The 24,739-nt window shown below is 39.9% G+C and overlaps 2 protein-coding genes across 2 annotated transcripts in view; both read left to right on the top strand.

Moving 5' to 3' along the window:
• Tmtc2 (Transmembrane O-mannosyltransferase targeting cadherins 2) overlaps positions 1 to 24,739 on the top strand; it is a 432,809-nt gene that overhangs the window by 187,689 nt on the left and 220,381 nt on the right. The window lies entirely within an intron of this gene.
• LOC149066813 (uncharacterized) lies at positions 1,238 to 13,506 on the top strand. The gene is made up of 3 exons (XM_089253204.1): positions 1,238 to 1,878; positions 1,966 to 2,730; positions 9,342 to 13,506. Exons 2-3 carry the CDS (start codon positions 2,554 to 2,556, stop codon positions 13,074 to 13,076), a joined length of 3,912 nt encoding a protein of 1,303 aa, XP_089109330.1. The 5' UTR covers positions 1,238 to 1,878; positions 1,966 to 2,553; the 3' UTR covers positions 13,077 to 13,506.

Genomic DNA, 24,739 nt, shown 5'->3' with positions numbered 1-24,739 from the left:
TTCAGAAATTTTTTTTTTTGACTGCAGTTAACATAAATATGACTGTATCTATTATTAACGGTTGTTAGATGAATTTTCATCAAGATATAGTCAAAAAGTCCTTCATCCCATTTAAGATTATGGAGATTCTTAGCAACCCAAAGCATTTGCACGTAATCTTTGTCTGTCAGCTCATCGCTAGAGAATGGTGGTTTGTAGAGGGAGTGATATACTCTACCTGTATTTAAATCGAAGCAGGCCATTTCCTTAACTACATATATCCCACTTTTAAACAGAAACCCCTCAAAATCTAACACGCAAGAAGCCATAGTAATATTCTTACCAAGTTGATGTGAGAGAGTTGCGGAGAGAGTGCTTATATCCAATTGAACCGGAGAACTGAGTGAAGCAATTCTGTCTATCTCGCAGTTTATATACTGCAGTTGTCGACGATTAGCTTAGTATACGAATATACTATTAAACCCAAAGTTCAACTGATATAAGCGAACTAGTAAGCTGTTAAATAAATAAAAATGAAAAAAACTGCTGCACACGAGTACGCTTCATCAGTAGATTCGTGTATGCGACATCACCACTGACATGTGTTAATTAATCAGTGAGTGCACTTCACTCAGTTCTTATAATCGAGTACGAGTTTAATCACTGTCATGTGTTAATTGATCAGTCGTCAAAGTAGTAAGCGTTATCATCGCATGTACAGGGTAATGAGTATGCTTCATCACGTGTTGTTTAATACAGTCGCTTCGGGTGATAATTAAACACTATCAGTCGGGTGAGTGATGCATCACTCTTCTCACCAATACTTCACTTCTCTTTTTTAAGTATATTGCTTATCAAGGTGTTATATTCAGTAAGGACCGCTCTGTTATCGGAATGCGTCACTGCGACAGAGTGGACAACACGGCTAATAGCGTACATGATAAAAAAAAAAAAAGTGTCTTGTTCTCACTCTTTGATTTGATTTTAACAAGTCGACAGCTCTTTAATAGTAGCAGTGGTCAGAATGTCTGAATTCGTGAGAGATAGCATTGCTACAAATGAGAGAAAACGTGCTGCAAGCGAGGATGTAGCTGGTCCAAGTGGATATGTAGCAAAGAAGAAGAAAAAAGATGTAAGTTTTTTTTAAATTACTGTGAATTTCTTTACGATTAAATTTTTATTTCACATTACGATTTAAATTCACTAGGACACAAGAATTCAAAAAAAAAAAAAAAATATTCAGTTGTGAATGATTGACTCATGTATTAATTTATACATTTGTTACAATTAACAGCTCTCGTTACATTACCTTTTTTATTTGTTTTTTCAGCAGACTCAGTATAGATGCTGCACATGTGAAAACCTTTTTCTCATAATTAGTGATCTTATACAGCATCAACGCTGTATGAGTCACACAGGGGCAGAGGTGATCAATAACGGATTTTCTCGAAAGATGTGTATTGTGTCACCAACAGTGCGGCAACCACCCACTGTTCAGCCAGAATATATATCTTTGAACAGGTTGGCTGCTATGCTAAGAGAAGAAGGATGGGTAGCGAGTTCTGACTCGTCTGTGGTAATTTATTATTATTTAATTAATGTAAGATTCAATTCATCACTTTTTTTTTCCACTAATTACATGTTTGTTTGTTTTTTTTTCCCTTCTTTATAGATTGGTGAAGTATCAAGCGATGTAGTTTGGCCAACACCTAACACGTTAGGAAGTGAGCGTTGGGAAGCCAGCGATACTTCATCGGTTGTGGAGGTAATTTATTATTAAATTTTAGGAAACCGTCATTTTACTAGATCGTCATTTTGCTAATTGCATGACTTCTTTCTTTATAGATTGGTAGAGCATACCCACCAAGTCAGAGCAGTGAGACGTTGGATTTGTTAGAGGTAAGTCATTAATATTACTCTTGCATTACAAAGAATTCAATTGCTTTTCGTTGACTCAAAAAAAAAATGTTTTTTTTTTCTCTACAGTATCCAACGCAGGAAATGCTACCTAATCATGGGGTTTTTGAGGAGGAGGAGGACGAGATCGCATCCATCGATTTCGATGACTGGAGTGACATAGATTGAGCAGTTATGTCTCTGTGTGAATGGTATGAGTGAATGATTTTAATGAAAGGTTTGAATGAATGTATGAACTACGGGGAATAGGTCCGAGATAGTCTTGCAACCGTTAACTGCCACGGTTTGCGAGCTATACACCTTAGTTCGGTAATTTTGGAGTGGCGTCCAAAAGCAAAATTTCCCCATCATTTTTTTTTTTTTTTTTAAATCTATCAATTAAATAATTAAACTTTTTTTTTCCAGACATTTAATTGCTTATCAGTGTGACGATAGGGATGACCACTTCTCATGTCTAATGCGTCACCACTCAGTGTGACGATAGGGATGTCCACTTCTGTTATCTAATGCGTCAACACTTTGGGTCATCGCGATGATTCATTGTTATCTCTCTCTGAGTCGTGATAAAAAGTGTACTGCTTCACAAATCTTCTCATTTCGTATTTGGTCACAGTAGTGTCAAGTCTTCAAGTTTAGTTTTGTCGAGTTGATTGAAAAATGAGTGCAAACGATATAAGCGATGGGGAAGAATTCATTAATGAGTGTCTGGATCCTGAATTTGTGTCAAAGGCAATGCTAAAAGATCTAGACAAGGATACGATGGAGTTTGTGAATCAATGTTTAAAAAGACCAATAGAAGCTGGACCGAGCGGAACGAAAAAGAAGATGAAGGGGGTAAGTCAATTATTATATTTTTTTCCCTATCCAGATTAAATTTAAATGTAAGTCGATTGATTTTTAGGGGTGACCCATTTAAATGTATGTTTTTTCCGTTTAATTTAAATTGTTTGTTAGGGGTGACCAGAAAAAGACAAAATACAATTTTTTAAAAATACAGAATTTTATTAATTTAAAATTTTTGCTGCTTTTCGTAGCAGCATGTACATCTGTGAAGTTGATAAATTTATCCCTTTAATAGTAGGAGAATGATTTGCGAAAACGCGGACATCGTATGTTGCATTACAACGAGTAAAATATACATTTCCACCTAGTGGCTCGGAATGCGTACAATTTTCGAATTTCATATGTGTTGGATACATGGAATAGGAACTGAGACATAGTAAAAATAATAATAAAATCAGCATAGAGGATATCAGTCCTTTTTGAATTCGATTTATCCGTTCTCCTCGCACTTCCAGTTCATAAGTCCAAGACGACGGTAAATCTATGTCGGGAACGCTCGTTTTCCAAATAACACCTCTTCTGTTATTTTTTTCATCGTAGGCAGTAGCTTCGATCTGCTCGTTCAGAACGTTAACCATCGTTTTCTCAAGTGTTTGTTTTTGATTAATGTCTCGGGTAGTTCTATAGACTGCAACGCTTGTAAGAATTCTTTCTGTCCACTCACGCCACGCTTCTTGTTCGCACTTGCCACGCTAGCGATGAGTTCGGTAATGTTAGTGTTTCTCATTGACCTCCCTTTATATATCAGCTCGCCACTCTCGTTCCAGTTGATTACTTTAGGAAAATTTTTGATATGTTTCAAAATTTCCTCTGCCGAAGACTTATACGATTTTGGAAATTTCATTTCATTCCATTGTTCCACTTTGATGGGGGGTTTGCTGAGGTCTCGCTCATTAGTTTCTTCTTGTTCGGTCAGAACTGGAGAATTATTTTCGAAAACCGAGTTTCTTTTGTGCAGAACACGTTGATACATTTTAAATTTAATGTCGTCGGGCAGAGTGCTATCAAGAATTTTTTTCATTTCCCGATCTATTTCCGACAACTGAGGTTCTTGAATAACGTGACGGTTATATCTTGCCTCTGGCACGAGGACCACTTTTTTTGCAAATTCCATTATTTCCCGATAATGCTAGACAATAAACTAAGCGCGGTCGGAAGTAATATTCCAAGGAAACCGCTTCCTTTTTGTAGCAAGACGCGCTTTTTCTTGAAGAGAGGTAATTTTTTTGAAGCAAGTTTTCTCAGAGCGACTTTGTGTTTTTGAAGCTTAGCTTTCTGTGACTTTGTTACTGGAATGTTCCCGCGTAGCAGATTCAGCGCACATTCACACACGATTTTCAACTTCTCATTCGTTAGTTTCTTTGGCAGCTGTTTTCTTGGGCATTCGCAGAGTGATTTTAAGAGTTGTTGCCTCCGCAAAGACATCTCGTGAAATAGTCGATCGAAACAACAAGTTCAGTCTTTTAACCACTTTGCATAAGCTTGAGCTTTTGCTAGAGCACAATGCTTGCGCATTCCATAGTGATGAGAGCAATGTTGACTCGTTTCAGGCAGATCGGTCACGTTAGGACATAAAATGCAATCTAAATCGATGACTTCCAATCCGTATTGTTTTTCGAGCATTTGACACTTGCTGTAACCCTTGGCGTAAACAACATTAAACTTTTTAACAAAGTCTTTCAGCGTGGTTTCGAGGGTACGAAAAGGTAGATCACCTCTCTCCCACGCTAAATTATGCAAATTATGTGTGAGCCATTTCACTTGATGTCGGTCTCTTGCATTCAGTTGCGAGAACTCGTACGGTGCTCGATAAATTCCGTGAAAAGTCTCGATGCAGTTCAAATTACAATAGGCCAACTCCTTTATCACAAATGTTCCGTCAGAGAGTCGGTAACCCTCAACGTCTATTACGGCAGTCATCGTGATAATGGGTCTCGACTCTTTATCGACGGGGTTGATATACGTATTGAGTTTGTGTTGGTAACACGTTAGTGCGCAGTCGCATTTTCTCTTCTGTCTCCTGACGCAAATCTATCAATAGATATGAATACGAATCTTTCGTGGCATCGTTATAGGCCTCTAAAAAGAATTTCAATTTCGAGGGATATAATTGGCGACCTAAATGACTCACTTGGTTCAGATCTCTCCTGTTCTTAAACAGAAATATATAGTGGGCGTTGAGTGTAATCTCACGCAATCCCTTATGAAAAAAATTTTGCGTAATGAAAAATACCGATAGATTTCTGTGATGACTATACTTGGTGAATAACTTGGCCATCCTCTGTTCTCCCGAAAGTTCGCTTAAAAGGTCATCGAATATCAATAGAGCATCCGTTATGCCTTCGAAATCGGTGTCGTCCCTGAATTCCACGTTATCAATCTCGTCGTGAAGTTGTTGAGCTTCTCCGTAGAACCATATCACTCGCTTGGGCTGTGGTTCGATAAGTTTTTCCCTATGTTCTAAGAATTTTTTTAAAAAGTATGTTTTTCCACTTCCACTGGCACCAGCACAGACTGCCGTGAAAGGGTGATGTAACTTTAACAGAGACATGGTAAATAATGACACGATTTTTTTCATGTAAGTGGTTTTTATTGAACAAAATTTTTCGATACAAAATTATACACTCGCACGTCATTATGCTTACTGAATCGCGAAACAATTGCTTTCATGCTCTCGCCCTTACATTTACAAAAAATATAATATATAACGTAATGTCCACACACTTTGCTGTTGACCGACTGCAGCGCCACATCGTTGTAGGTGAGTCGTTTGTATTTGCTCAGAAATGAGTTGATTTTCCCATCCACGAATTGTGAGGGCGGTCTTCCAAAAGAGTCAAAAAATTCAGCTGTCACGTTGTCGTGCAGGTATATTGCTAACCAGTGGCTTCCTTCCTCTGTATGAACGTCGGTGTTAACCACGAAAGCAGCTGGATACTTGTGAACGCCGTTTGGTAAAGTGTCGCTCGCGAATACATCTCTGAATATCTGCTTTGTGACTGGATTTGATGTCAATGCATTTTTTATCTGCTCGGAGTCCATTTAACTCGAGAAATCACACAAAACACTTCTAGCTTTGGTTATCTCGATCAAGTTTTGAAACTCGCCGTAGACTATCACAGAGATTGTTTTTTGAAGAGCTTTGGAAAATTTCAGTTCGACGCGCAAATTTCCTTGTCTGAGTAGATGTAAATGTCCGCATTCACTCTGGTCGGGAAGCAAAGAGAAACAAAACAGTGCGTATCCTCTTTTGAACTCTTCTCTCGTCAGATCAATGCCGCGATCTTCTCCAGATCTAAACAAGTTGTTGTACGCTCTTACTATGTTCCCCGTCGTGAAATTCGGCTCCAAAGCTTTGTGAGGGACCGGACGGCCATCGACGTACACAGATATGAAATTCAAGTCGTAATGTTTGAATTCAAAGGGGTTAGTATTATATGTACCGTTATATGCCTCGTTATCCACTAGCCCGATCACGACTCTGTTTGGCATCGGTCCCAGAAAAACGTTGTCTTGCACAAAGGACATGTTTCCTTTAGCAACGGAGTATACTTTACAGATCACTCTGTTGATCGGATACTTTGCCGTAGTTTTTTCCAGAGCTTTAGCATGTCCTATAGCCACAGCAGGACTTACTTTCACTTTTCGCACGAATAGGCTAGCGTGGTCTATCACTACGTTGTAATCCTCGGCCGCGGCCACTAAGCAGAACGAAGGTTTCGTGCGCACCAAACGCACCTTCATATCAACGAGATTGAGCAAAAGTCTCTGTTGAAAAAATAGCGAGCAGTGAAGTCTTCCCATCAGATCGTATGATCGACTCTTGGCGATGTATCCACCTCGTTTTTTCATTCCTTCATTGTTCTCGAGATTGTTCATGTATCCAGCGGTGTCTTTGATATAACCCTCCATAGCGAGGGGTCCATTTTTAGCGTCCTGGCCATAATTCAGCAGAGTCTCAATGTAGGCGCGATAAGGGTAAGTGTGGGAAGAGTTTGTGATGTTCCGACCGTTCAGAGTGATGTCTATCTGAGAAAACAATGAATGTAGAAGCAAATTTACTGGTGCCACTAGCTCGTTTTCGGGCAGTGGCGTATCGTCTCCTTTCGTCACTCGCACTCGAACATGTAATTGGGTAGCAGACAGGTCCATGTAATTTTCAGCGCATCCAGTCACGTTGAATTCCAAAGGAGCACCAATATCCTTTATGCTAGATAGAGGTAGAAACTCGATCCATTCACCTCCTTCTATTGCGGTCTGTGTGGGTGGAAGCGAGAAGAGATCGACTTCGCTCTTCAGGCATTCGGACGAGTGTTCCATTATCATAGCCATGTTAATCGAAAATGTCAGGTGTTGACGCTTTCCTCACTCTCTTGCGAATGACTCTATTCTTCACTTTACGCTTTCTTTTATGACCGCCTAACATCTTCTTGAGCTTTCCAGAGGCCTTGTCTGTCAGCATTCTACCCGCTTCTTTCGCTCTCTCGGTTGCAGCCATTCTAGCGTCTCTTCCCTGAACCAAATCGTTGGCGAAATCTACACCAGAACGAAGCACTTGTTTGCCAAGCGCTCTCGCACCGCTCTTGAACAGGGGAATAGCTGACCTGAAAAGAGAGCCGAATATAGAACCGATACCATATCCGCGCTGCAGGTTTGAACCTTGATAATATGAGAGTCCATGACCGGCTTGATTGAGGTAGTGGTGCGTCACGCTATCGACGCAGCATCTATATTGCTTATATGGCATTTTCACAGATGTTTCAATCGGAAGTGAAGTTTCACTATCACCTTTCCACGCTCGAATGATACAAAACGTCCCGTGTGCGTCTTTATATAAATGTGAATCGTCTCGAAAGTTTTCCTCGCAAGCCCAACGTAGTGACCCCTTTCAAAAGAGGCGTTAACGATCTCTCCGTCTTGGCCCGTAACCTTGACAATTTTTAACAGTGGCGAGTAAATGTTTCCAACAACTTGGGGTTCAACAATATCACAATATACGTATAACAAGCGAAAGTCTAGTTTAACGTCCGACACTGAAACACCTTCGAGGAGAGGACCCTTTAATTCACCAGGTTCGAATCCCAGGATTTCAGCTATGCCGGAGTGAAGAATAAGTCTGGCACTTTTCTTGAGGTTCACTTTAACTTTTCGCGTGTTGCGGTTGAACGTTATAACTATCTTATCTTGAAAATTTTGAGAGATGGCTTTTATCAATTCTTGAGTAGTCTCGTAATAACCACACGGGATTCTTCCACTCTTAAGTAATCCTGTTCCAACATCGAATTCGAAAGAATTTGTTTGTTCCGTGATGTTGTGGAATGCGTGAGGAAAGATTAATTCGGATAAGGCAACCTCGTAATCCGAAGAAAAACTGATTGAGTTTGGCAACTTCACCACAAAATTCGAAAGCTTGTTTTCCGGGAAAAAATCAGGAGAGGCGTCGCTGGGGAGGGTGATGTAGAAGGAAGACATCTTTTTCAAATAATGGGCTGCTTCCGCTTGCGTAACCGATATTTATAGCTCGACCCACGAATTAAATTTGTCGGGATAATTTTGCCACTTCACCAAGAATTCCGTCTTTCCTTTATTCTTTCTCTTTCTGATCACTTTCTCGATGGGAAAAGTCTCTTCGGGTTTCGCTTTGACCATTTCTTCTGCGTAAAATGTTCCCTTGATTCTCTCACCCATCAAATCCTTCAATCTATAGACCGGTATTTCTCTCGCCACGCACTCGTCAACCACAAAGATTTCGTGAGAGAAGTTTGATTCGTATCCTTTTTCAAACAGATGTTTCGAGCGAGCGATGCGGACGTGGTCACCCACTTGAAATTTTATCGTTGTTTTTTTCGGTGTTTTCGCGTACAGCGTTCTCCAAACTAGGTCCTCGTTATGTTTACCGACCTGAACGGGTTCCATCTTGATGCTTCTGTGATAAGTTCTGTTGTAACTAAATAAAAAGTCCTCGATGACGTCCACATACTTGTATGTGTTCTTGGCAGTAAAGTATTTCCACATTCGTGTTTTAAGCGATCTATTAAAACGTTCTATAACGGCTGCTTTCACGTCATCGTTTTGAGAAGTGAAAAATCTCACTCCTTGCTTCTTCAAAAAGTCTTGAAACACTTTATTGAGAAATTCTTTTCCTTTGTCAGTCTGAAGCACGTCTGGTTTCCGCTCGGAGAAAATATTTGAGAAGGCCGTGGTAATGTTTTTTCCAGTTTTATCTCTGAGTGGGGCAGCCCAAGCATACTTTGAAAACACGTCTATGCATGTCAATAAATATTGATTACCGTCATTATAACGAGCGAGACTTCTCATGTCAACGAGATCTGCCTGAAACTGTTTATCGATACCGGCTACTATTGTTCTGTTGCGTGGGAACTTTTTCTTTCTGTTCCTGTGTAGAGTGTAGCTCTTCTCTCCTTCTAACCATTCCCGAATTTTTTTTCTAGATTTTTTCGTAACATGTTGTATAGAGTTGACACCCCCGAAGCTTGCGGGTTGCTTCGGCTCCCGATAAAACTTATCCATGAATGGTTGTCATTCATACTTGCAATATGCTTATATATTTATTTATTATTTTATTTTATTTTTCATTACAGGATAATCGCCACCTCTGCGAAACTTGCGGGAAATGCTTTGCGTTGAGGAAAAATCTCAACCAACACAAGAAGATCCACATGGGAGAAAAACCGTTCAAATGCGAGCGCTGCCCGGTTGCATTTACCAGGAGCAACGACTTGAAACGCCATATACTAAAGAAGCATCGGCAGGACGGAGGATCCAGCAGAGCTAGCGGATCACCACCACCCAACGGACCGCCACCACCTAACGGACCACCACCACCACAACCCAACGGACCACCACCACCTAACGGACCACCACCACCACAACCCAACGGACCACCACCACCTAACGGACCACCACCACCAGAGCCTAGCGGATCACCACCACCCAACGGAGCCCTCAACGACGTCTTCGTGACTCACAACATCCATCCCGATGAGGGTCAAGATCGGGACATGCATCTCTTCCTCATCAGCGTAAGGGATAGGCTTCTCTCCCTATTGAGAGAAGCTATTCATCGTCAACGTGCCATCAAGTGGGACGTTGTGGTCACAGCGGTGTTTTCGCGAAGAGGCGCGGATGGTGAAGAGGAGTTGACTAACGCATACTTACGCAGCAAGATGGCTACCGCTCTCGCGGCTGGAGTACTCGAGACGCAACTGGGTGTAGCCTTCGAAAAGGTGGAGAAATCTACAGAAGATTTCGAAGGAAGCGGCAGCGGTTGGGTTCTTGATCAGATCATCTGCCTCGAGCTCAACATCGCTCGCTACCAACCGCTGGCGCCAGCGAGCTACATTCCACTCCCACAGTGGATAGCTCGCAAAAAAGCTGTCCTCAACATCAAGAATCAAGATCAAAAGTGTTTTCTTTGGTCTGTACTCGCTGCCCTACATCCAGTGGCTAGAAAAGATAAAGCCGAGCGAGTTAGCAAATACACAAATTATGAGAATGAGTTGGATACTCGCGGTCTGATATACCCAGTGACTCTCGAACAAATATCCCGGTTTGAAAAACAGAACAACATCACAATCAACGTCTTCGGCGTGGAAGGCGAGGAGATATTCCCAGTGAGAATTACACATGAGAGGATGCCTCGGCATGTTAACTTGCTCCTCATCATGAATGAGGAAACATCTCATTACTGCCTCATTCGGAACACCAGCAGACTTTTTTCACGCACCACTGCGCACAAAGAAACTTGTCACTATTGTGACTATTGTCTGCAGAGGTTTTCTTCTGTTGAGACCCATGCAAAACATCTCACCCAGTGTAGAGAGCATGGTGCACAAAAGGTTACATATCCCAGTGAAGACGAAAAATGGATGAGCTTCAAGAATGATGCCTTTCAGTTACCGGTGCCCTACGTTATATATGCAGATTTTGAGGCCATCTTGCCAAAAGTGGAGTCATGCTCACCTGATCCTGCCACTTCCCATTCCATGGCGACATCGCTTCACCGTCCATGCGGTTTCGCATATGTGGTTGTTGGTCCCGATGGTGTGGCTCTCAGGAGACCCACTGTATACAGGGGAGAGGACAGTGTCCATGTATTTCTGGAAAGCATGCTGGAAGAAGAGAAGCTCATTTTGGAAAAAATCAACAACCCGGTGCCCTTGAAGATGACCATCGAGGAAGAGAGACGCTTCCAGAGCCAACAGATATGCACTAACTGTGGCAAACCTCTTGGTAGTGATCGGGTGAGAGATCATTGCCATGTTAGCGGTACATACAGATCAGCGTTACACTCCAAGTGTAACCTGCAGCTCAAGATGGCAAAGCACATCCCGGTGATTTTTCATAACCTGCAGAATTATGATGCTCACTTCATCATGGAAGGGCTTGGTCGGATCAAGGAGAAGCGGATAGAGGTCATTGGTAAAAACATGGAGAAATTTATCTCCTTCAGTTTGGGTCACCTCAGATTTCTGGATTCGTTCCAGTTTTTATCCGCTTCTCTTGATACCCTAGTGAAATCTATGAACCCCGGTGACTTTATAAATATGAAAAGAGCCTTCGGTGAGAAGACACCGCTTCTCCTTCGTAAGGGAGTTTATCCTTACGAATATATGACCTCCATGGATAAGTTTGACGAACCGGTGCTTCCCCCCATAGAGGCCTTTTACACCTCCTTGGGTAGGGAAAACATATCCACAGATGACTATCAGCATGCGCAACTGGTGTGGGACACCTTCCATATGCTGTCCTTAGGTGACTATCACGACTTGTATGTGGAGACAGACGTGTTGTTGCTTGCAGACGTCTTTCAGAATTTTAGAAAGTTGTGTCTGAAAAACTATAAAATTGATCCCGCCCACATGTATACATCCCCTGGTCTCGCCTGGAACGCCTGTCTGAAGATGACGGGCGAAAGATTGGAACTTATAACAGATCCAGACATCCACCTGTTTCTCGAGAAAGGCATCAGAGGAGGGGTTTCATGCATCACTAGAAGACACAGTCGAGCCAACAACCCAATGGTTCCAGGATTCAACCCCGGTGAGAAGAAAAAATGGATCATATATTGGGACGTCAACAACTTGTATGGCAAATGTATGATGGAACCCCTCCCAGTGAGTGATTTCCGGTGGATGACGTCTAGTGAAGTGGAGTCAACAGACTTCAACATCATCCCCGATGATAGCGCCAAGGGGTACATTTTGGAGGTTGATCTTGAATACCCGGTGAACGTTCACGACCTCCATAACGATTTCCCTTTGGCGGCTGAAAACGTGAAAATATCCGGTGATATGTACTCCGAGTACATGAGGAAAACCGGTGGGCCATCGAATCCGTGTGTCAAACTAGCTCCAAATTTGAATGATAAGGTCGCGTACGTCATCCATTATAAAAATCTGAAACTCTATACAGCGCTGGGGATGCGAGTTACAACGATTCGTCGTGTCCTCGAGTTCTCTCAGCGACCATGGCTCCGCCCGTACATTGCATTCAACACCGAGAAGAGAAAGGGAGCCACCGGTGATTTTGAAAAAGACTTCTATAAGTTGATGAATAATGCAGTGTATGGGAAGTCGCTGGAGAATCTCAGGAAACATAACAACATCCACTTGGTACACAAGGAGAAGAGAGCAAAAAAATTAATCGCATCCCCAGCATTCGAAAGCTTCAAGATTATTAATAAAGACCTGGTCGTGCTAAAAATGAAGAAGACTGCCATCAGGTTGGATCGTCCGCTATACACCGGTGTCACCATTTTAGATTTATCAAAGCACCTGATGGCGGACTTCCATTATAATCACGTCAAGGAAAAGTACGGCCAGGATGCGACCTTATTGTTCACCGACACGGATTCGTTGTGCTACGAAATTTATACCGATGACATTTACGAAGATATGCTGAGAGATTCCCACAAATTCGACACATCTAACTACCCCGGTGACCACAAATTGTACAGCGAGAGAAACAAGAAGGTCATCGGGGTGATGAAGGATGAGACGGCAGGGAAACCGGTGATCGAATTTGTGGGACTGCGTCCAAAGATGTATAGTTTTATTACCGGTGACTGTGAAAAAAAGACTGCGAAGGGTGTCGTGCGCTCGGTTGTCAGTAAAGAAATCAGACATGCAGATTATCTAAATTGTCTGCGCAATAATTCTTTCATGAGGCACGACATGCCTAAAATTCAATCCCGGTGTCATGTGCTGCAAACCATTCAACAGCGAAAAATCAGTTTGTCGGCACATGATAATAAAAGGTATATTTTAGACGATGGCATAAGCACTTTAGCTTATGGCCATTGTAGCATCCGGTGATTTTTTTATATAGTTTTATTTATACACGTTGTTATTTTTCATAGTTTTTATATCTTTACAATTTTTTTCTGCATATTCCGGTGATTTTATTATATAATCATCTCTCGAATGAAAAGATAACTCCCTTCCCATCGTGATGCTCATCAGTAAATATGGATGTGGTGGCTTCAGTAGTGGTCTTCAATTGTGTGGTAATCTTCAATTAATATAGTTGTGGTGGCTTCAGTAGTGGTGATGTTTGATATTAGTGGTGGTCTGCAAAAGTGGTGATCTTCAATAAATATAGTTGTGTTAGTGAATGAACAGTGCTTCATGGACGCTGTATATATATTTTAATTGGTGTTGGGTTTATTTTTGTATATATATTATTTAATTGATTTTGGTGAAGGGTTTATATGTATTTTTTCTTTTGATTTTTATATTTTTGGTGTTGGGTTTTTGTGTATATATTTCATTTGCATTGATTGTGTTAGAAATAAATGGTTTTTTTTATTCATTAATCAAAGTTTCTATCGTCATTTGCGTATCTCATTGTTTTTTGGGAATGACCCCCTTAAAATCGGTAATTTATGGATGACCCCTCTTACTTAGGAAGATGTAATTAATCCCCCGAAAAAAAGATCTCTTTCGTGAATCAGACGTTTAAGAATACACCCCTTATCAGTTTAATAATAATCGTCGATAGTGCTTGGGAAAAAAGTAATTCAGCAATGACCCCCTCTTATGACCAAGTTATCATTGCAGCTGCGGAAAGGGGGCAGCGTTGACGTCATGGGTTGGGAGTGATCAGACACTAAAGTTTTATTTAAGAAAGCCCCCTTATCACAGAAGAAAATGACTCAGGTGCTGGCTGCGGAAAAGGGGGGGATGGCTGCGGAATAGAAGGATGCGGTGGCTGCGGAATGGGGAATGGCTGCGGCTGCGGCGGCTGCGGTGGGGCAGAAGCCCCTTTTTGCCCCTACTGATAACCATCAATAATCACGAATAATGGAATTTTATTTGAATGAGTTTTGAACAATTTAGTGATCGATAATCTCAAACACTGAAATGAATGAATTTTGAACATTTCAATAATCAACTTGGTGAACAGTTTTGGACACTTCAGTGATCCAAATTCTATTCGAATTATGCAATAAAAACATGCGTAATACATGATATGAAAGTTCCCATCATTTCTTATGCAGAGAAATCATTCGTTTTAAAAACTCGAAATTGTTTTTCTTTGGACTAGGAATTGCCATAAGAAATATGGATAAAATTCGTCACATGATCGAATTTTTATGCATGGGAAATACATGATCGATAACGCATAAAGTAAAATAAAAACAAAATACATTCAATGATTGTTGGCTCTGATATTCCGTCGCCATCATGTTTTCGCATCTCGCAAAGCCATAAATTCATGGCTCATTTCATTTTTCCGATATCAATGATAGATATATTCGAACAAAGGCGGTATTCAATTACCTTCACTCGCTATTCAAATACGACAATAACAATCATTGTTGAAGAGATTTTTCAGTACGAAAATTTGTCATCTACAGAAATCTAGACGTTTGATTTCATGTTATGATATTCCACGTGAAAAAAATCACACCAATTGTTAGCGCTTTCCCCCGCCGACTCATCAATCATGTGACACGGCAAGTGTTCATTTTCTGAACATGGAACTGATTTATTCGAGTCACAATCGCCGTTTCCAATCTCGATGAGAATGATGAGACATGAATCTCTAATTCTCCATTGTTTTAATGTCGGTTTGATTGAAATTCGGCGTTTTGACGAAAAAGAAAAAAAAAATCCGGGACGTTGACGTCCTGTATTTAGTCTACCAATTTTTCGATTGCTATCGACTTTGTCGCACTGCTATTCAATGTCTATTTATTTATTTTTTTTGGTTTGGGAAAACGTCCATGTCGGTTGACAATGTCGGTGCCGAATTGCCATTTTTGTTGATTGAGGAATGAAGATAAGGAGTTTTGAAAAATTAATCACACAGATTTTTGAATACGCAATCCGGTTTCGAGACCTCATAAATTTTGTCGTGATTGAGAATCTATCATCGTGTGAGCATGATACTGTATAATCTCCCTAATATATTTCGTGCCATCATGGGTACAAAGCTATGCTATTCAAGATTCACTAAAATTATTATTTTGTTGTTTTGGAATAATCCCGTGGAATTGTGTGACGCGGGGAGCGTTGGTTTTCAATCTTTTTGCAACTCTGGGACGATAAAAACCACTCCAGATCAAGGGATCAAGTGATCGTTCCTGTTCACATGTTGCAACCCGTGTGGCCTCCTTAGCCATCCGGTCGGCCTTTGCGTCCAACTCTTTGGGAAAGTGCATCAACCATCCTAAGATGGTCTCGCTGGGTGGTCAGCGGTCATGTCTGTCTGTCTGTATATCAAGGGTGATCAACCATTGGGAGAGTGTGGGCCACTTCATTGGTTTAAAAAAAGTACACTGCGGCCACTTAAGTTATCGGGAACAGCGGCGTGGATCAATAAGTGATCTTTAATTGCACCGCAGGTTACTTGTGTGATCTGGGATGATCTGTTAATATGCCGTGGAGAGATATGTGTAAATGTACTTTCTTTTTTTTTCTTTTAAACCGAGCACAACTCAGGTCTATCGCCATGGCAACTTACTACCTAGTGTAGTGAGTGTATACGTAACACTCTGAGTGCGTATCTAGTGTTGTGTCTGACTTTTCATTGATGTCTTCTATATATCAGAAGTGCAATGAGATCGAATATTTGTACCGTTTTTAGGCCTGTTGATCTCTGCAGCGAGACATTTTAACGGGGAGATCGGCTCGCCTTCGCTCCTGAAATTTGGGAATCACAGTAAGCCACCTTCAGCCGACCGCCACTGAGGTTCCAGTGAGGTTCAAACCCGGGTAGCGAGTCCTCACTGTGACCACTCGACCGCTACAGCGGACATGTAAATGTATTATTGGTACCTTTCAGTGATCTTAAGTGTGCCACTTAGTTCACTCAAACCTCATTCACAAAATAAGGTTTAAGGTCACGGGCCGAATCAGATGACTCCGAGGGTCATGTGTGGTGTAGATGAACAGTATTGCGGGTCGGCGGTTATGAGCAAAATTTACTGACCGGTAAAAAATTGCATAACTAAGAGCAGACTGGCAAAAAAATAAATGAACAGTGTGAATATCGGCAGATTAAAAATAAACTAATTGGAGGAATAATTTGCGGGTCAGACATGCGGCATTTCTGCAACTAGCGGGCCAGAAACTTGAATGCACAAGGTGAACAACTGACCGTATGATCCTATTTTACGTTACATGCGAAATTTTGGTCGTCCCGACTTCTCTATAAAGTGTCCCGTTTTCCCCGGTTTTCAACGAATGTCACTTTAATTTTTATTTTTTACTGAAACCAGCTGAACCAGCTTTACCAAACCATTTTTTGAGCCATTCTCTTGGGGATTTTTCAGCAATTTCAACATTACTCGGTAACTTACTCACCTTTGACGGATTTTTCTGGCCACGATTAGCGAATTTAATTCCCATTTGGCATTCTCTTTTTTCTAAAATTAGCAACTTTACTGCTGCCTGGAATAATTACTTTACTATAATTGCTAGCTATAACTTGGCTTTACTTGCCAATTTGAAATAATTGACGCTGACCCGTATGGATCCCGGGATTTTCTGTATATGAAGGAAATATTATGGTCAGCTTTTTATACTCTACTGATACTTTTTTACCGGAACACCTTGTGGTTCTGAGGTTGTGCACCCCCCCCCCCTGCCCCCTGCTGTAGATTAATTGTTTTGCGGTTCGGCGAAAATAGGGTAAATATTGTTGACCGGCCAAAGCACGTAAATAAGAGAAATAATTAGCGAGGATCACAAAGAAAAAAATTAATCGGAGAAATAACGGGAGAAACGACAAATAATAAACAAATAAAATAAATAGAAAACTTTAGTATGAGGGAAAATTGCGTAGGACGGATAATATGCGGACCGGCAAAAAAATACACGGGAGAAATAATGTGAGGACCGGCAAAAGATGCATAGAAGAAATAGATCGAGAACGGGTTAACCACTTTACGATCAAAGACGTAATATTGCGTCCACGCCTGTAAAATGAACTCAAATAAGCTCTCTCTGTGTGTGTTGTTTTTCCTAATAATCGCGAGGCTTTGTTGTAACCCTACGAAGTTGTTCTTTTTACCTTCCTTTTATTTCAATACAAAACTTTTTCCTCACAAATGATGTATTCTTCCACTATATACATATAACAGCAAAATAGAAGAGGTTTTTTTTTTGCATCAGGCCGGGGTTGTGAGCAGTTCTATATATTCTATCTATCTATCTACTCTTTCTTTTTATCTCTATCCTCTCTCTTATCTGTTCTTATCTATTATACTGTTTTCCTTTCATTTGTTTTCCCCCCTTCAACTTCTTTCCCTTTCTCTAACGGGTGGTTAGATTAGGATAAGGTTACCATATTTATCGCCTATTCGTCAAATTGAGATCATCCGAATTTCTCGCCAATACCTTGTAAACGAAGCAGGTAAAAAGAAACGGATTGGAGGAGTAACTTACGGACAGCAAATTCACAGGAGAAATGATTTGAGAGCCGGTGACTTACCATGCATTTTGTCAGGTCGTACCGAGGCTATTGACTCCCATAAGCTACCCTGTTCGATACTGCTCCGTACGAGCTAGATGAAGAAGATTAGAAATTGTATGTGATAATCGGCTGTGCGAGTGTACGCGTGTATAAAGATGTGTGTCAATAAACTATATTAAAATATACAGTCCGAGCTGTACTCAGAACATCAGTATAAATTAAATCAATTAAGAAAATATGAACTCGACAAGTTTTGGCTTACTTATCATAGAAAAAATTGGAAGTTCGGGAGCCAGGGTAAGTCCGCAAAAGATTGAGAAATCTCTACTAGGTGTATATGATCTGCAGGAAAAACCACGGACTATGTTATTTCCCGCGTAAAAACTTGGGAACCCGATGCCTTTGTGTTCTTCAGGATAAAATCCCTTAGACAAATGGTGTTGTTTAAGCCCGGGATTCTCAAATTTTTTGCACCCACGGCGCCCTTGTTTCCTATTCAATGCTTATCCGCGAGCTCCACCGGCAGCCCCCGAGCTGTCAAAGAATATTTTCGAAAAAAACCTTTGTCAAGGTGACCACTCCGCCAGAGGTTGAAGGCGCACCAGGGCACACAGTTTGAGCAAGATGAACCGGTGAAAAGTACAACAAGAGAAGCAATTTCCTACCTTCTCTGAAATATACAGGTATCCCACATGAATAACGCAGTACCATATAATGATATCATATTGGGACGTTGGTAGGGTCAACAGTGCTGGCCAGCTCGTGAAGTGGCCAATTCGGGCTTATAACAGATACATACAAAAACTCCGGGGTGATATCGGGGGGGGGGGGTACAATCATGAAATTCGTTGAATGGGAATTCATTATATCAGGGTACAATCGCGAAATTTGTTAAATAGGTGTTCGTTATACATGTATATCGAGGTCCGATTGTAGGATTCGATTCGTCAAATAGGTGATAAGTATATCTGGGCCTGATTGTAGAATACGTCAAATAGGAGTTTTTCAGATTGGGTCTGATTGAATATAGGCCCTATGCAGGAAAATTCGTTAAATCAGAGCTCATTGTAACCGGTTCAGACTGTATAAGTACGGTCATATAAATAATAAATCTTATTACAGCAATGGGACTGATTGATCATATTTAAAAATATGAATCGGTGATTATGCATGATAACCGGCATATGTGATGAATTCGGTATGATTCATTCATGTTTATACCAACGACACTGGGGGGTATTATTCAGGATCGCCGACAAAAGTGATAATTATTTTAGTATTTATGAAAATCACTAACGCAACTTCGTCATTATGCATGATCGCATGATAATAATAAAAGTGATAAATTTAGGAAATTCATCAAAATGGTTGGTTTTTTGGGAATAATAGCTGGATTTATCACGTTGACCGTAAGAAATATGCTAGTATCCCAACAAAAGAAACATCTAGGAGATATATACGGGACAGATGTTTCTCCGGGAAAACACTCCAGAGCAATCAGACAACAAAAGGATGGACCAAGGCGGCACCAGGAGACACCTCCCATCAAACATCTCTTTCTCCAGATCCTCTATTTCTGGAGCATTCACAGACTGAGACACGTATATTTAGAATACGTCCCTTTTTTCACCCTATCTTATATCTCCATAAACGTCCCATAAATCTGGAACGATAGGGGAGCAGGAGGAGATTTCCAAGTCCTGGAGAGATCGAGCCTGTTTTTCATTCTAATATACGGTACCGATCGAGAGTTTGACTGTTTTCAAGTTATTGTTGGGAAAAGGAAAAGTGTTTGCACTTTCCGAGATTGTTCGATGATGGTCTTGGACAATCCTTGGGTCGTCACCCTTCTATGGATTGATGTGTGTGTCCCTTTTTTTCTACTCTCTCTCTATCTTTCTCCAGGACGCTTTTCTAGTTTTGTTTTATACGAATGTCCCGTTTTTGTTTTTTGTTTTCTTTTCAGCCACAAACGTTGATTTTGAGTTATAGTTCCGGTGTTTTGTCGTCAACTCCTAGGGGGCGATGCCATTCCGAAAAGGTGGAATTGTTGATCGCTGGTGTCGAATATCTTGATTGTAGGTTTTCTTGTCCGGGTGAACGAGCGGCGATATTTTTCTGTGCGTTCTGGAATAAAATCTTCTTTTCTCGGGAAAAGTTTGAATTTTTACTTTCCTAGTGTGACCATACGTCACGTATTTCCCGGACAGTCCTGGTTTTTTTTTTCTGGCTGTCCCAACTTTTTGCTGAAAGTGTCCCGGTTTATCCAGTTTTTCACTCGATGCCTATTTGAATTTTTATTTTTTATTGAAGTCAGATATTGAAATTATTTATGAACTTAAGATATTGAAATTATACTACTATAAGTAATTATAGTAGTATAATTTAAATATCTTAAGTATAAATAAAAGCATTAATCTCCCACATTTGTCTTGGTGAACGTTTTATTTTGTGCAATTCATTTTGCACTGCAATTGCAGCAATGATTCATCCCCCCCCCCCCGCCATTGGGTTTTAGCGTAATTTCAGCAACATTTGGCAACTGTTCACTTTTGGCGTCATTTTTGGCAATAATTATATCCCATAATAATATCCCCCCAATAATAGGCGATGTCACCGAATTTTCCCGTACGTGAAATCCCAATTTCACGTATTTTTCTCGAGGAAATATGGTCAGCCTAGTATATCCTCTGTTGTGCTCACGTTTTGTGATCAGGAATCATTCAAGTATTACTTCAGCATCGATAGGAATGGACGCGGGGGGTTTGGGTTTGTGCCTTTTGATGACAATGGGGGCGGGGTTCGAATGATGCTTGCGCCATCAACTACCCTTTAAAAAATATTAAATATTTTTAATGGCATCTACGCTTTTCCTTATACCGCTGTCTTTCCACCTGCTGAAAATCGAAGAAAACCTAGTCTATATAAAATGTATGGCACTTTACATTTGGGGGTGGGGGCGCTCGTCAATTGTCATTGACAAGCGGCTCAAGTTTTCTGAACATCGTTCAGCGGTGGTCAAAAAATCGAATGGAATGCTCGGTTTAATTCTCAAAAAGGTCTCTCGAGTTCTCCTAAACTCCTTCTTCCACTTCTCCAGGGCTTAGTTGATTCTGGTTTTAGAGACCATACCTACAGGAACATTGACTTGGTCGAGCGGCGCAGAGAAGATCCACGCGCGCTTTTGACACGAAGACTTGATTTTTTGAAAATATTTACATTGAAAGAGAGCAGATATCGGAGTAATATGATTGAAGTGTTTAATATTTTCAACGGGATGGATAAAATGAGTTATTAATACGCCATCAATCGACTGCTTTGACATGAAGACACCGGTATCGATTGGTAAGGGACAATGCGAGGTCATGGTGTCGCAGGGAATTATTCCTCCACTAGGGCTGTTAATAAATGGTAAAACTTACCCCCGGAGGTGATAAATTCTCAACACATTTGACATGTTTAAAAAGAAATACGATAAACATGTTGGGGTAAATAGAGAAGCTATCCGTACTTAGAATAAGACAACCATAAGTATTATTTATGGGCATTGCATAATATTTTATCATGTATACATAGTTTTTAGTTTTTATAATTGCAGTTGTAATTGGGTTGCTGTATTTCAGTATTATATGGCATCCATATTTGTTGTGGACATCTTTTTCTCAGCCGCCTCGTTGGGCGTTTTGCCTGTTGTGAGCTTCTATTTATATATCTGTATTTGTTTAATGATTTCTGCTATGCCGTTCAATGGGTTAACTAGTCCATTACTGAAAGATGCGGTAAATATACAACGGGAAGCTTTGTTTTTCAAAACCTATTCACTGAATTTTTTCTCCTTCTTTTTTTTTTTTTTTTGAAAAATAAAAAGTACTCAGCTGAAAGATTATTCTACAAATATTGGAATCACTCTGAAAAAAAGATTTTCCTGTTGTTTGGTAAAATTTTCTAAATAAATATATTTTACAAAATTGCATTATTTCCAACAATATTGTAGTATAGTTTACGGTGATAATTATAAATAACGCGATCTTCACATATTCTCGAATGATCAGCATGATCCGTCCAGGGAATTTGTTAGTGCTTGGTTAGTAGACATCCATGCCCGAACCGGGATTCGAACCCAGACATGCACAGTGAGAAGCTAGTCCCTAACCACTCGACTGCCACGCCGCAAAGACAAGAGGTGGTCAAAAAATCGAATACAATGCTCGGTTTCATTCTTCTAATTAATTAGGGTATTACGGTATAATAGTTTGATTATCATAATTTATTAACCACACCCATTGCTAAATATTATTTTAAGGGTTAAAACACTATTGACAATCCGCGAGATAAATCCACCCCCCCCCCCCTCCAGACACATTGACCTGTTTTGGTGTAGACTTTTTAGTAAGAAGAGAACAAATTATTTCTATAAATGTATATAATTAAGTATTCAATTTTTTTAAATAACAAATTACCTAAACGCACATAATTATTAATGATATTGGTCAACCCATTTTTGACTGATTTGCGCGACGTTTCGTTTTTTTAAGTTTTTTTTAACAAATACTTTTCATTCAAATTTTTATATGAAATGAACATTTTTTGGAACTAAAAGTTCTAATGAGTGTCATAGTATTTTTTAAAATTTGTTTAGAATGAAATTTGATTTTCTTTTTATGATTTTTCAAAAACAAATTTTCAGAAATTTTACAGATTTCGATTTTTTTCTTTGACCATGAACAGAAATAATTTTCTTAATAATAGAAAAAAAAATTCCCGAATATTTTTTTATTACATGGTACATGAGATTTCCCAAAATTATAATTATTAATTACTTTGATTAATTTAAGATAATTAGTTTATATCAATTGGAAAGTTAATTAACTGGAAATTTACATTAATTACAAAGAAAAACATGCTTAATTGACGTCCAATTTCTTGAGAGAAACTTCGAAAATATGTTACATAAGTAACCAGTCATCATACAGAAAAAAATTGTGCGATTTGGTCAAGAATTGCAAGAGCGGTCAAAAATGGGCTAATAAACTTTAAATAGAAATATATATATATATATATATATATATATATATATATTTCTATTTAAAGTTCATTGTGACTGGTTACTTATATATATATATATATATTTTTTTTTTTTTGACGTTGGTGGATAAAGCACTATTGGTGAAGGTGCTTCACATCAGTCACGAATCGCTGGCTGTAGATTTACGAATGTTTTGGACATAGAAGAGATTCAAGAAATGTTCGGGTGGTGAGGGTGCAGCACCCTCTATCGAAAAAATTTGAACTATATATATATTTTTTCTCTGCCAAAAATAATTCTGCGTTTTGTGCGGATATATTTTTAGCAAACCACACACACAAATTCAAATATACCGATTCCTTCAATTTCTCTGAACTGAAGGAATCGGTGTTAACTGTTAACTGTTTACGGATTTATACATGGGGCACCCTGTATATTCAAATACAGAGGTTATTTAACTACCTAATTAATTCATGTCCCAAAAATTCACCGAAAGGAAAATTAATCGATGGTAAAATTCGCAGATAAACAATATTTATTGACGGGACATTGACAATGAGCGAGTGACCGAGTAAGTGAATGAGAGAGCGAGTGAGTGGATGCGAGCAAACAGTGACTGAGTAAGTGGTTGAGCGAGCAATCGAGTTAGCGGGTAAGTGAGTAAATGAGTGAGTAAGGCAGTGAGCGGTTGAGAAAATGAACGAGCAAGTCATTCACTCGCTCACTAACTTATTGCTTATGCCATTACTTTCTTTCTCAATAACTCACTTGTTCACGCATGTGCTCACTGCTCTCGTGCTCTTAAAATTACTCTCTTCCTCTCACTCTCTTACTTATTTATTCAATACTCACACCCGCTTATTCAATTTCTCACCTTCCTGCCCACTCATTGCTGACTGATTCGGTCTCTTGATCAATCCCTAATGCGGTCACTTATACATTCTCACTAATCCCTCTCCGCTATCCATGCAAAGGTTTTCAACAGGAGCTAGTGCGAAGATATATTTAGGATAGAAAGAAAATTCACCTGCCTTTGCGGGAAATCGAACCCACATCCTCTCACTTGCCGGGTGAGCGTACTAGACCAGAGAGAGAGAGAAAAAAGGCAACGAATCTCAATCTCTCCTTAGAGCTCGTGCGAACTGAACGGGACCGTACATGGACGGTCGGACCTAACTCAGGAGAAAAAGCTCATAATTGATAGCACTGCCCCCAGAGGGCGAGTTATCCAAAGTTTACCTTTGTATTGATAGCGGAGAGTGACATAATCCTGGGATAAGTAGAGATCTGGTAGCAGTGTCAGCAATTGCGAGCTTTGGCCTGAGTTAGGTCCGACCGTCCATGTACGGCCCCGTTCAGTGCACATTAACTCTAAGGATAGATTGCGAGATTCGTTCCCTTTGTAGTCTAGTGCGTTCACCCGGAAAGTGAAAGGACGTGGGTTCGATTCCCCGCAAAGGCAGTTGAATTTTCTTTCTTTCCTAAATTCATCTTCGCATCAGCCAGCTGTTGAAAACCTTTGTAACTAGTCACTCTTACGCGATCTCTTGATTGCAAACCGGTGAATTTTACTTTCAGAATATTTTCCACCGTGAATTTTTCGTGGTAAATGTGAATCCATTAATTTTTGCTTTTCAATTGCTTAGGATTAAAGTCAAACTCTGTTATAACGACATGGACGATTTTTTGAAAGTTCATCTTTGTCCGTCACAACCGAGGTGAACGTAACGACATTTTCAAAGACATTTTAAACATGAAATATATACTAAGGCCGGGATTATAGTATGAAAGTTTGATAAAAGATATTTTACAAAACTTTCAAAAAAAAAAAAAAAACCAATAAGTCTATTGGTTATATTAGTTCGAATCTAACCGATACACTTATTGATTACATTTGTCAAGTTTGATAAAATAATTTTATAAAACTTTTATTATATAAGGTCAGGATCACACTATAAAGGTTAGATAAAAATATTTTACAAAACTTGAAAAATGCAACCAATACGCGTATCGGTTACATTCGAGCAAATA

This window comes from Pholcus phalangioides, unplaced genomic scaffold (assembly GCF_987345545.1).
Source record: "Pholcus phalangioides strain wild (caught in Gottingen) unplaced genomic scaffold, Ppha-v1.0 ptg000032l_1, whole genome shotgun sequence".
NCBI classification, from domain to species: domain Eukaryota; kingdom Metazoa; phylum Arthropoda; class Arachnida; order Araneae; family Pholcidae; genus Pholcus; species Pholcus phalangioides.
This window is presented reverse-complemented; position numbering and strand designations above follow the sequence as displayed.